Here is a 14,599-nt window from a genome sequence, read left to right as displayed (position 1 = left end):
TCGATCAATGGCATGTCCAAAGTCGGGTGTTTCAGTTTGAGATTGTAATACGCAGTTGAAACAGCTGCATCTGTGATCATACCTGTCCGAAAGAGAGTAGTACATCTCAAATTGACAATATAAGTATCAAAACAAATAGATGTACTCCAAAAAATGTCAACCATTCATACAAGTACAGAAGTTTTCTTTTTACTTATCCTGAGTAACAGTAGATCCAGACCTATTTTGCTAAACAATTAGTACTACTTTCAACAAAGGCAAAAGGATGTAGTAAATAAAAAAAAACAGATAAATCAACAGTAGAGACAGCACCAACTGAGTTAATTAGATTCTCACACTTCGATATCGCAGTTGATGACTTCGGATCAATGCCAGTATTGGCACAAAGATGCTGCCACCGCCAACGGTACCAACTCTCCATAATGCAGCACCGAAGAACCCGACCAGTGGCGCCAGCACAATATATGCCATCCGAATTTCAGTGGCTATAGATAACATCCACAAAATCCACCAAAATAGCAATTGCAAACCATTCAAAAAGGATTATTCGAATCACAACAGTGCAGGAAGCTACAAATGAAAAATGAAATCTCAGTTCCATCATGCATTACTCAAACTGACTTTCAATGATGTATATGGACGGGTAGAACATGCGGCTTGATAACAATTCCGTTTGTCGGAATAAAATCAAAAAGGATTTATTTATAACCAGCTCGACAAGGAATCGAAAAAAAAAAACGATGCTCATTAACTGGTATCCAGAAAGTTGAACCGTAGCGGACTACCGGTTGCGAGATCCAAATCCACTGCCTGCTGCTGGGGAATGCGATTGGGTTGTGCTGTCCACTATCTTGTATAGTGGGCTAGACACAATTATATACAACCCAATCAAAGCCCAAGACCAAATCCTTGTGCCAGCCCCTCGTCTTCAGTCATTTTTTATGGTGTTGTCTTTCTTGTGATAAATGTATATTGAGTCTCAGTTTCGCCCCAATCAAAGTATATAGTGCTATGTTGGTTGTATGTATCTATGTTGTCTTTACTGTGATGCAGATACATGCATATTGAGCGTTGTTTTGGTCGTCGACTTAGCAAAAAAAAAAAAAAAAAGCAATTCTCACAACTAGTGTTCTTATAGTATACATGTTGACGGAAGAAAATATCTTTCACAAATAAGGTGCGATGAAAGCCAACTCACTAGGATGATTAAGCTTAAGAAGAAGTTGAGAGAAAGAGAATGCCCAAGGTGATGAAAATAAAATCCCCCTGGCGTAGTGGCTATTAGTCAATATTTATATTATTATCTATAGTGTAAGTGTACAAGCATACCTCTACGAGGTTGATAGAAGTACAAGTCGTCACTACACAACTGGACCCTAAGGCTAGTCTGGTAAAATATTGTCCAGGCATAGGTCAACCTTCAACTACCCTAATGACATGACACAACCATGGCAATGACCCTGACGACATGTGACCGCAATGCCTGGCTGGTCATCAGCTATAGTGACTGTCCCGTCTAGTCTGAAGGGTCGGCCTCTAACTACCTCGGCATTAAATACCGATCACTTCGTGGTAGGTAGTTGGTGACTGGTAGGGCCCCATCCTGCTGGTCTACAAAGGGACCGCTCGCTCCCTCATGGCTCCGAGGGTCCCTGGGCTTCGAAGGCTTAGATCTCTGTGGCGACTCGGATTCTGAGGTCTCTGGAGAGGTTCCGGTGGTCAAATCGGCAACAGTCTCCTTGATTCTCGACTTTGGGGAGGGTCTTCGGGTTTTCAGCTCAGAGGCCTTCAAATTTAGGCAGCCGGAGCCAAGGGTGTCGAGGACCCTGATGGCAACCCCCAACAGTATATTTTTAAACTACAATTAAGTTACAATGTTATCAAAATATCTTTTAGAAGAAAAAATTCTCACTACTATAGAATTGGTCATATATCTCGGTCCATCACTACCAGTACCTAATGGGCCAGCAGTGATGGGGCATCACTGCTGGCTCAAAAGTCGCACGGAAAAAATCATCTAATGTGACTTACGAACCGGCAGCAATGAAGGGCATCACTGTCAGCTGAAGGCTTGGGTCAACAGTGATGCTTCACTGCCAGGTGAGGGCACCGACCGGTAGTGATACCTGAACTATCACTACCGATTCTATCTATCGGCAATGATAGTTCTTTAAGTATCACTGCCGATTCATGTTATAAACCAGCAATGATAATAGGTATCACTGCTGGCTCATGTGAGTGATAATGGATGACAGCATATTTTAAAAAATTCACAACTTTTTCATACGAAATTGGATGAGGAAAACTTTACATAAAAATTGTAGTCCTCGATGAGATCTACAACTTTGTAGTTAAAAACGTTTTAATTCGAGGTCATTTAAATGTCCAAATAATCTTAACAAAGTTTTAGCTGTGGTCGATGATAGCTAATCTTAAAAAATTCATAACTTTTTTATACGAAGTCGAATGAAGACAAATTTTATATGAAAATTATAGCTCTTGACGAGATCTACAACTTTGTAGTTGATTATTTTTTATTTGACGCTATATAAATGAAAAAATAAATATCTAACATCAGTATAGAGGAGCCACCTACTTGAACACAAACTTTTAGCTTAAATCTAATGTAAAACTAGTAGGAATCATTGACGAAGCCACACATAAGGCCACAAAGTTAAAAATTACAAATTCAAAGATTTTTATCGTGAGTTTAGTAAGTTGAATTGATGAAACGTCTACACAACACTGAATTTCAGATATAGCACTGTCTCCAAAAATTATCAACCAAATTGGAGAAGATCAGTTTTCATCTAAAATTTTTAGAGGTCATATCGATGGTCTTTCGAGCCTTTTTTGAGGGTCAAGGAAGGTACAAGTCTAAAGATATGTATTTTTTTTATGCGACTCGTCATTAGCTTCGAAAGTAGAGGTCAAACGTCGAAATCGGACTCCGTATGTAAAAGTTATGGCTGTTTTATTGAACATTACATGGATTGAACACAAACTTTTACATACAGAGTCGGATGGAGACAAACTTTATATGAACATTGTATAGCTTGATGAGATGTACAACTTTGTAATTGATAACTTTTTATTTAAGATCATTTATATATCTAAATAGTCGTTCAAATATTCGATGAGAAGATGTTAAAATTATTGATTTTGCTACTATAGTCAAGAACGAATGAGAGGTGAGATAGTTAGAGCGGTCATGCTGAGCTACTGAGGTAGTGAGTTTGAGTCCTGATCCACACGCGTGTGAAAAATCGACGGACTTATGGCTGGTCGGGTGAGCAGCATTTATACAACACATGTGGCCAAACCACCTTGCGAAAGTTCAACATATTCGAAACCCCAACTAATAAAACAATCATAGAGTGCGGTATCTAACCTAAAGTATGTAGAGTCATATGGAGCATTTTTCAGGTGGTTTCACTGGGTTATATGGCTAGAACATCAAACTTACGAGGGTCTAAGTGGACTTCAACACCTGCACCCTTGTTCGGCCCACCTAAAGCAACGACGCTAAACACTCCAGCTCAACGGCTACACTTCCGTTCGCCTCCACCTGGGACTGGGAGCGCTCAACCCCAACGGCTCATCATTCTCGCAGTGCCATGCACGCAGCGCTGCAGAACTCCTTAGCTCTAAACTCAATGGCCAACTGAAGTCACGAGATGGCGGTGAACTGCTCCCTATGACCCTCCAATGACGAAATGCCATGTGTCCCACTACCGCCTAATCTCACACGTCTAATCAGGCATCTAGTTCTACCATCAAAATGGACCCAGAGAACAACTCAAACAAATACGAAGATCCATAGGCCCTCCGACTGTGGAGCCAGGACCGCCGGAGGCCCTTGCTCCAAAGACCGCGGGATCGGCCGCTTCACTAACTATCCCCGCGAGGGGCTACTGTTGGGGGTCACTATTAGGGACCCCTGATGGCCCTAGCTCCGTTGGCAATAGCTCATGGGCCCTATATCCATGAAGCCTTCGGAGCCCATAGGCTCTGGAGATACCTGGAGCCTGCATGCGGCCTCTGGAGCCGACCACCCCCAAAGTATTGGGGGATGCCGAGTCGTCAAGCTTTCATAAAGATCAGCTAGAGGGAGTTTGTCGATCATCTTTTACCTGCTACGAAGTGATCAGCATTAAGTGCTGGTCACTTCGACAACCAGTCTGACACACGAGACAGGGTTGGCGTCGCATTCGGCGGCTGACCAAGTTCACCGCAACGTGATGTCCCTGCGCCGATCTTCTGGGCAGGGTTAACAACACTTTATCTTGACCCAAGCTATGTAATATGGCCAATCGTCCTAGGTCCTTGCTACATAGTAATAACTTGTATGACACATCTCAGATAGCGCTATAAATATCGGGGCATCCATCAAGCCAGGGCCCCAGGATCTAGATGCAATCAATATATTTGGTGTTATACTACCTCTTCGCCTTCTTCTTCAAACTTGAGTCTCCTCTTTAGAAGATGCTCTCGCTGCACCTTATTTACGGAATACGTTTCATCTTCCGCCAACACATGCACTATACGTGCATACTGCTGTTCCGCTAACAGCTAGAACATCAAACTTACGAGGGTCTAAGTGGACTTCAACACCTGCACCCTAGTCCGGCCCACCTAAAGCAATGACACCCAACACTCCAGCTCAACGGCTGCACTTCCGTTCGCCTCCTCTTGGTACCGGGAGCGCTCGACCCCAATGGCTCGCTATTCTCGTAGTGCCATGCACGCAGCGCCACAGAACCCCTTAGCTCTAAACTCAACAGCCAACTGAAGCCACGAGATGGCGGCCCGGCACAGCCGCGCCGCGCGGCTTAGAACCAGCAGCCTGCGAGAAGAGAAGACCTGCAACGGCCAGGTATTGACCTCTTCCTCTCTATTTGTCGTATAATTTAGGGATAGGAGGTTTTGAGGATTAGAATAAATAAAACCCAACGATTGGTGGATGAAGACCTAAATATGAAGTCAAACAAGGATGTTTTGTAACATTCTATTCATGTAAAACCGATTGATATTTTGATTGGAATAATTTTTACTGAAATTAGCTTGATTTCAAACTTCATTTGTAAACTATCAACTTTTTTATGGTAGATATTTTGTACTAGAAATAATTGAACTTAGTGCAGCCCACCCCTCCCCGCTCTTCTCTCTAGCTCTCCCTCTCCTCTAAGAACATGTCACCAAGCCGCCGCTACCTTCTGGTCCGCCTCTCTCCCTTTGGCCGGCTGACCATCATGATCGCCATCTCCAAAATACGTTTATAGTATTTGTTAAAATCACAAAATTGTTTCTTGACTTATAATTGACATAGGGCTTAAGATATATTTATTGAATAAAAAAGCTATAGTGGTTTCAGACCTTACGGCTCTAAACGCATTAAGGTATAATATACAAGATAAATTCTAGTGAAAACATCGTTTTCTGAAACTAGATTATGTGTCGACTAAGGTTATCTCTGCTAATGTTTGCAACAGTCAGTAGGTCGGTGGACTCCCGTTTACGCCTCCTAACCACACACCAGATACCGGCCATACCACTGCTTCTTCCTTGGCATCACGGGCATGACAACAGGAGACGGAGCTACTGCCTATAGGCGAAATTTTCCGCATCCGATTGAGGATGGTTGCAGCCGGGAGGTGGTATTACTATAAAAACTATTTTTTATATATTTAGGATGTCTTTTTTATAGACGGCTCAAATGATAAACTGTTTGGGCAGTTCCTATGGTTTCAGACCATATGTGAAAACAAATTTACATAATTATCATAGGCGATTTTTATGTAAACCGTATGTATAAAAAGGTCAAATGTGGTTACTTATGCGAACTTTTCTATAAATGAGATGATTACTATAAGTACGATTCCTTATGTAAACTGCCTGTGTAGAAGATATTTTTATTGACGGTTTATTATATGAATCGTCTCTAAAAATAGGATAATTACAACATACAGTTCACATAAAGAACCATATCTGATAATAGATGATAACTTATTTTAAAAAATTTATAACTTTTTCATACGAAGTCGAATGAGAACAAATTTTATATAAAAATTGTAGCCCTCGACGAGATATACAACTTTGTAGTTGAAACTTTTCATTTGATATTATTTATATGTTCAAATAATTATTTAAAATTTCAAATAGAAAAGATCAAAAGGATAGTATCACTAGTACTTATATGGTAGGATGATAAGGATATATCGTGAAAGATCTTAGGTTCGAGTGCTATGGATCACACGTGCACTATTTCGCGCGAACTGCCCATTTGCCCCTAGCCATTAGTAGGAGGCTAGCATTGCATAGCCTGAGTTGGATATAATTGGATATAAATTGAAGAAACAAAGTTGTATTGAGCTTTGCTACCCACGAAGGTAAACATGAATTTAACATTTCCAGTTGTTCTCTCTCCCCAACTAAAATCTTTTCTATCGCTTCCTCAATTTTTGGAAAGAAGGCTGCATGACCGACAATAAAACAGAAAATGGCAGGAAGTATAATCGACTCGAGCAGTGAGGTACCGTACATTTCAATAAGGATAATTCATTTGAATAGTCAACTTAAGGTCATAAACCAAAACTTACAAAGTCGAACTCTGGTCGTCTACAAGAGAAACAAGACTCCACCCTAGGTTACATTACTACGGTTGGTGCGTGACAAGACATTAATTTGACAAATATTTATTGACTTTGAAAGCAATACTATAAGAACAAACTTTTGTTTTACAACTCACGCAGAACTCAATACTCAAATTGGAGAGTTAAAATCACTTGGACAGACTTGTAAATAAATTTAATGGTTTAAATACATGATTGTAAAACTAACACCTAAATGGCAAACATGGAATGATAATTCAACGGAAATACGCAGACAACACACAAATAAATCACCGGTTCACTAGAATGCAGGGTATCACACAGGTATGTTACTGGAAAATTTTAAAATATAACACTAAATTCATGGGGTTTTCAGAATTTAACATTTTACCACACATGTCACTTACCCAGAGTGAACCTCACATACCATTATGATATAAGTGTTAAATTCTGAAAGACGCGTGAATTTTAGTATTATATTTTGAAATCTCACCACAATTACCATGGAACGGGCCTGGGATAGGTCCGATCAGTTGCAAACGATTCCGAAGAACGCGTCGTCGTGCTGGTAGTCGTTGAAGAGCGGACGCCGCTGGAGAAAGAGCTGCCGGAGACACGGCGCTCGGGCACGGAGAGAACGCTGGGCATCGCCGCTAGTTTGGACATCTGCGGCGAGATCGCGGGCAGCCTCGTGTCCTCCGACTGCAGGACGAGCATGGCCTGCGCGATGGAGGGCCGCTCGGCCGGGTCGTGGCGCGCGCACCAGAGCCCCACGACCAGTGCTCGCTCCATCTGCCGCTCGTCGTCCTCGTCACCCCGCAGCCGCGGGTCCACCGCGTCGAGGGTCGCACCCTGGCTGTACAGGCTCCGCACCCACTTCAGCAGTAGGAAGGGTGCCTCGCCTTCTGGCAGGAACACCGGCGGCCGGCCGGAGACTATCTCGAGCAGGACGATGCCGAAGCTGTAGACGTCCGATTCGGTACTCGGCCGGCGTGTGTTGACGAACTCAGGGTCGATGTACCCGGCGGTTCCTAGAACGTGCATCGTCGTCCGAAGGCCAGTCCCGTGGTCTACGAGCCGGGCGAGCCCGAAGTCTCCCAGCTTGGCGTTGTAAGACGAGTCGAGCATTATGTTGCTCGGCTTGATGTCACCGTGCACGACACATTGCTCCCATTCTTGGTGCAGGTAACGCAACGCTGACCCTAATCCCAGTATGATCTTGTACCTGTTAATTTAAGAACAAGTTATTAGAGTTTGCATATTAAATTTCTTCTTTCAAGCGAATGCAGGAAGCTTCAGGCTTCTGTTCACAACAAAATGTACAGAATGTATGCATACAAAACGAAGCAAAGTTAGAGCCAAGAAATGTTCTTAAAGAAAATTCGAGTTTATTCACCGTACCTCTCGGACCAAGTTAACAACCTCTTGTTGTCATGGATGTGTTTATCTAGGCTCCCTTCTGGAACAAGTTCGTAGACAAGCAAGAGCCCTTTGGGGCTATCACACCAGCCTAACAGCTGCACAAGGTTGCGATGCCTCAGCCGGCTTATGATCCTGACCTCGGCCTCGAACTCCCTCCTGCCCTGAGACGACTCTGCTGAAAACTTCTTGATGGCCACCTGTTGGCCATAGTTGACATCGCTCTGGAGGCGGCCTTGGTACACGCTGCCGAAACCTCCTCGCCCGAGCATATTTTTGTCCGCGAAGTCACCAGTAGCGGTGGCAAGCTCGCGGTAGTGGTACCGCCTCGGCCTGGCCACCCCTCTCTCGAAGTCAGCCTCGTCGTGTTCCTCGTTGGGCTCAATGCCATTGTTGGTTGCTTGGTTTGGTTGGACGTTTCTTCTGCGCTTGTGCCGCAGCCATAGAAGAAGACCCGGAATTGCAGCAACCGACACAGCAAGTATAGGAACTAGTACCTCGAATAGTATGTTCGTGGAGGGCTCCGATTTGACGGGTGGAATCAGATCGGATGGAGCCACAGCGGGAGACAAATCGGATGGAGCCACAGCGGGAGACAAATCGGATGGAGCCGCAGCCGGAGCCGGCAGTTGCTGCTGCTGCTGCTGGGTGAACCTCCTAGGCAATACCTTATGCTCGGAAGCCAAGCCGGAACTGGGAGTGTTTGAAGGCTCCGATCTGATGGTTGAAACTGGAAGTGGTTGAAATGCTGGTGCAGGTAGTGCGGCTATCGAAGCCGCTGTCTTTTCAAGCGTCGAATTGAACGACCATGACAGTATCCGGTGCAGCTCGCCCGCCATGCCCGTCGCTGCAGAGAAACCGACGGCCACCTCCTCTGGCAAGCTTGTCCTCAGGTCAACAGTCGCGTTGATGTGGTACCAATTAGTGTCGCCGTTGGCTTGAAGATCGACAGTTAACGACTTCGCCCCATTGTCGTAATGCACCACGGCGGTCATTGCGGAATCGGATGTGAGGCTCTTGATTCCCGGCAAGCTCGTGTCCATGGACGCCAACGCCGTCGACTTGACTGAGTTGACGTGGATGCCGACGTGCTGGCTGCTTGTGTCCCATTCCTCGTTATGGAATGTGTCGAACTCGATAGAGACGACCTGATTATCACCCGTCACGTTGAAGTTGTTGCTGTCGTTGAAAAGGCCGAGGAGCCCGCCGCTTGTATTTTTTTCCAGGATGCTGTCGGACGAGTAATGAGCGAGGAAGAAGGCAATACCATCGCCCCAGATCTTGCAGCCTGGGTCCGCCGTGACCATAAAGGAGAATGCCGTGGTGAAGCTTGCTACCTCGCCGGTGACGGAGTTCCAGAGCGGCACCGGTGTCGTGTGCCACACCCGGCCTTCTCCGTCGTTGTTGTTCTTGTCGTTTCTTGTCAGCTCAATCATGGAGCTGGCGAAGTACGCTTCGCCCGTGCACACGAGCTCGCCGCCGCAGGGGTCTCCGGTCTTGGAAAAGTTGAAGCTGAATTCAAGCGAGGAAGCGGAAGGTACGTGGATGCAAAGCGCGAACAAGCAGTGGAGGCAGATCAATGCGAGAGGAAAGGGGGCAGATCTCGCGGCAGCCATTGTTGGAGCTTGGCAAGAATGTTTAATGGAGGTCTGCAAGATCCAAAGGAGCACACCACGCAATTGGGATGGTTTCCTCTTCCTTTTGTTGGCTTGCTTCGTCACATGACTCGACTCATTCTCTAGAAAGAGAAGTCTCCGTCTGTTTTCATTAAAGAAGGAAAGGAATCTCCAACTGTAAGTTCTTACGTTGTACTTTTTGCATTGTACCTTCTGGTTGTTGTCAGAGTGCCGCGAAGCATGTGCATTACGAGGATCATTATTTTCTTTCTATCACAGTGGACACTTAGTATTGCTTGGTTGGTTAGGGTCTGGTGGTAGAATCTATCTATTTAGGTTCGAGTTTTAGATTCAACATGTGTGTTCATATTTATTGGGAAATCAAGTTGAATGGATCTTAGTTTATATATAATGAGTGGTAGGTAAGGTTATCGATTTGTTTTATTGAGTTTTGGATTACTTGAGATTGGTTTGAGCATTTTGGTTATGGAGTTGAAGAAATATATTTGTTTGTCTCATAGTATGTAGGTGATAAATGCAATTTGGTGGTCGCCGGCGGGTAATCGGTGCTAGGCGGGTGCTTGGTGCCGGACGATCAAGGAGGCTAGGCAGAGTCAAGGTGATCCTAGCTGTATACGTCGAGGTCAAGCAAAGCATGAAACGGAAGATGAAAATGGTGTGTTAACAAAGTCAAGTGAAAGAGATGTCGATGCAAGTGATAAGATGGCTCAAGGGATCAGGAGCGAGAGAGACTTACCGGTAGATAGGATCGCAAGACGGAGTATCTGTGTCGATATTAGAACGCTTGCTTAAGGTGTAAGCAAGTGGCGAGTCACGCTTTAAGAAACATGTAGAGGGTTTCACGGTTGGGCATCAAAACCGTAGAAGGATTGGAGGAGTATGTGGCACAATCGCAAAGCTTGCGTTGAGGCGAATCTAAGTCGTGAAGGCGCCATGACCGTTCGTTAGATGGAGAAAAAATAGACCAAAATACCCTCGGTACTAGGTAGGAGTGTACTACAAGAGAGGTGAGTATTTTGGTATCAAGCTACGAAACTTATGAGTCAAGTTTTCTAGATCTATAAATATAGGGGTAGGGCTATGAGAGAGTTTGAACCAGCTACTTAAGCTTCATGTGCCATCCATTTGAGAGCCTAGTGCTGGGGTTTTAGAGGAGAGGAAGATGAGTGATTAGCCTATGTAATAGGTGAGAGTTTTTGGGAGAGAAAAATCCTTATAATGTGTCTAAAATAGGGCTGACCTCTTTGAGTGATGAAGTTTGTGTTTTTGCATACGCTTGAGTTCCCCTCCTTCTAGTCTCTCTATTGGTTCTCTTGTAAGTTTACAAGTTTTCCTTTTCCGATTGTAATTTTCTTTTTCTTTTTGAGTTGCAGTTTTTCCACCTTTGTGAAATAATTCTTCTTATTGCTAGAGACATAAGCGTTCATATACTCATGTATTTGAGAGGGTATTGAATCCCCTTGCCCCTAGACAATCAACTTGGAGAGTTGCTTCTTTCGGTGACCCTCTTTTCTCTTTGTTCTTCATTCAAGTTTCAAGCTTTTGTGCACAAAGACACATAGAATGGTCTTGAATAGAGCATATGATTCATGTTCTATCTGTAGAGTCATGTTACCGTGGAACTTTCTTTTTCCCTTTATCTCTCTAAGGTGTATGCTTCCATTTGTGCATTTTTGAGGAGTGTTGGGTGAATAAGGAGTATGCCATCTATTTCATAAAAAATTTGTAAGATGCCTATTCACCCCCTCTGGTCGGCTATCTCGGTCCTACAATTGGTATCAGAGTCAGTTTGATCACTTATTGACCCTAACCAGCTTTGTGATCCTTAGGCGATAATGGAGAGAAGTGTGAAAATTCCGTTATTTGATGGTCCAGATTTTTCGTACTGAAAGGTGCGCATGGAGGCTTATCTCCTAAGCTAAGGAAGTGCAATATGGGAGATTGTGGACTCCAACTATGTGATTCTTGTTGCTTGTTCTTCTTCGGCCCAGATTGAATAATATGAGTCCAACAATAAGGGTCACAATATATTGTTCACTAGCCTGAGTCGTAATGAGTTTGACAGAGTTCAATATCTCCGTACTGCTCACAAATTTTGGTCCACTCTTAATGTCATTTATGAGGGTACTAACCAGATCAAGGCCAAGCACCAGAGCATATACAACCAGGAATACCAGATGTTCGTACAGAACCCTGGAGAGTCTTTGGATGCTATGTTTATTTGTTTTGATGGAATTGTTAGCATTCTTAGATCTACTGGTGTTTTGCCCTATTCTGACCATGAGAGAGCGATCAAACTTCTCTATGCTCTTGACTATAGCATGTGGGAAGTTAAGATCTCGAGCATCGACGAGTCACTAAGTTACGACACGTTAACTTGTGATGAATACTTTAGCAAGCTCAAGTTCATCGAGATAGCCACAGCGGCTCAGATGAAATCCACTATCTCAGAATATGGCATTGGTTTCCAGACCTAGTGGTGGCAATCAGGCTGGAGCTAATTTTTCTTGTGCTAATACTTCACATAGTGGATTTGCTTTGTCTTCCTTGATTTCTTTCTGTGAGGAACCGTCTAGATAATATTCTAATTAATCATTAAATCGATCATTTGTGTAATCCTGACTACAACGATTAATCAGAATATCATACCAGTAGTCCCAACACGTGTTTTGTGCCCAAGATCGGAATACATGCATTTCCAACGTATACATGACAACAAAGTTTAAGAAAGAGGAAGTAATTAACATTATATTATAAGTTCTTAAGCATTCAACAATTTACACATTTTACAACAGGAGGGATAAAGTACACGGCGGAAGAATTAAAACTTAACAACAACAAAAAGACCGGTGGAGCCATATGCCCTTAGGCTCCACCCAAACCTAGCCACACAAGTAGACTGCACTACTCTTGCCCGACATCGGCACCAGCGGACATGAAGTAACCATAAGCTAACCTTTCCTCGCCTGTAGACCCAAAAGAGCAGCGTGAGTACGAAGGTACTCGCAAGACTTAAACCATATAGGGCACGTATAAATAGCCCGACTCCAAGGGTTATGCAAGGTTAAGTAAATATTTATAAGCGTAAGTAAAAGGTCACAAGGTTAAGTAAATATTCATATACGTAAGCAACCTAACATCTATGTGTGAGCACCTATACTTAACCAAAACACATATTGACTCTACCCTGTAACCAACCACATGAACATATATGAAACTAGAACCATAATAATCATATATGTAACCAAAACCAACTCGACCACAACCTAATATATCATGCCACCTTCCACTCTTTGTGACTATACGACCGATGCGGATGGACAAAAGCTTGCTCATAACCGAGAGTGCGGCAATTTGAATTGACTTTACACCCTCCAGGGGAATACTCCTGAGCCCACACGATATGAGACCATCGCCCATGCAACCCATCAGTTGTGAGTGATGATTCACGTATGAACTGTTCACGTACCAACCTCGAACCTTTATGCTCATGCACAATGCATGTGGAGGCCACCTAGACACCATGGGTATGACGTCTTACCAGCGGATCTCAGGTGCCTCTACAAGACCCTGCTCACACCCTAGGCGCATGAGTCAAATGGGCCGTGGCCAAACCGACGTACATCTTATTGACAATACAACATACATAAAACATAATTTATCACTTGACACAATATAGGAACCAAAATAATGGGATGAAAATGCTTAAATGCTTGCCTTGGTGCTCAGCTTGATCACAATCCACAACAACGAAATCCGGATCACCTTCGATCACGCCCACGTTACCCTTCGGTCCTTCGTTCACTAAAGAAGAATGTATGCAATGTGATGAGTATGAATCAGGTGTTAAGATGTATGCTACAAGATGCACGATAAATGAGGATCCAGTAGAACAAGTTAAGAATACAATGCCACATGAACGAACAAAGAAGTTTTCCATTCCGGGTAACATCAAAACTATGACTTAATGTCAGAACTTCTGACTTAGATCGGAACTTCCGGTCCATCAGACTTCCAAACCTTTGAAATTATGGATGCTCGGTGGGAAAAATATTTAGTCAAAAGTTCTGGTACTAGGGTTGGAACTTCCAATCAGGTCGGAACATCCAGTACTTTACAAAAATGGGCTCTCAGGGTTGCAACTCTATTCAATTGGAAGTTCTGGTCCCAAGGTTAGAACTTCTGATCAGGTCAAAAACTCTGGCTCAGACAAGGCTTTTGGGTTGGGTTAACTCGAGTTAAAACCGGAACTTTCGATATGAAAATCAGAAGTTCTCATACCTTGCAGAATACAAAGTTTTGCGAATAACTTAGGTCGTTTCGATTGGCATGTTGAATCCTAACCCACATACACATGCATTGGTACTAACACATGGGTTCTAAACCTAATTTACTCACTCTAAAAGCACGAACACTAGCTATTGCTCATCCAAACTTTTCTTCTAGCTCTCTTGCCTCAAGAACGCATGGTTGCTTCTCCCTTCTTTGATTTGCAGCTCCCAACTCGGAATCCAACCCACAAAACATGCATTTCCACCATGGGAACCCTATAAACTTACCCAAGGGTCTTTGCCATAATTGGGGACCGTCGGTGAAGGGAGAAAATCGGAGGGGAAAAGCTTGAGAAGATGAAGAAGGTCTGCTGAAATTTCAGAAAAACAAGGTGTAATGAAATTGATTTGTAACTCCCTCAAATCTTCATGCATGTGAGAATGAATTGGATGAATGGGAAGCTAGAGAGGTGGGGAAAGCGGTGGTATAACATGCATACCTTGCATCCAAGTGCTTGAGGGAGATTTTGAGGGAAGAAATGAGTGAGCTTGAGAGAGAAGAGGAGGGAGCAGCTGCTGCCTTCTCCTTGCCTGGTTGAGAGAGCAAGAGAGAGTGAGAGTGAGAGGCGTGGGGAGAGGGAGAAGGAGTGGGGCTGCTGCA

At 43.8% G+C, this 14,599-nt stretch overlaps 1 protein-coding gene across 1 annotated transcript; it reads right to left on the bottom strand.

The window, feature by feature from the left end:
- Positions 1 to 6,694: 6,694 nt before the first annotated feature.
- Positions 6,695 to 9,741, bottom strand: LOC133902000 (L-type lectin-domain containing receptor kinase IX.1-like). Its single transcript, XM_062343564.1, has 3 exons — positions 8,767 to 9,741; positions 8,013 to 8,598; positions 6,695 to 7,836 (listed from the first exon to the last, which is right to left on the bottom strand). Exons 1-3 carry the CDS (start codon positions 9,644 to 9,646, stop codon positions 7,110 to 7,112), a joined length of 2,193 nt encoding a protein of 730 aa, XP_062199548.1. The 5' UTR covers positions 9,647 to 9,741; the 3' UTR covers positions 6,695 to 7,109.
- Between the last annotated feature and the right edge of the window lie 4,858 nt (positions 9,742 to 14,599).

The sequence above is a fragment of the Phragmites australis genome, chromosome 20, assembly GCF_958298935.1.
Source record: "Phragmites australis chromosome 20, lpPhrAust1.1, whole genome shotgun sequence".
Classification (NCBI taxonomy): domain Eukaryota; kingdom Viridiplantae; phylum Streptophyta; class Magnoliopsida; order Poales; family Poaceae; genus Phragmites; species Phragmites australis.
The sequence above is the reverse complement of the archived record's forward strand: the minus strand, read 5'-3'. Positions and strand labels throughout refer to the sequence as shown.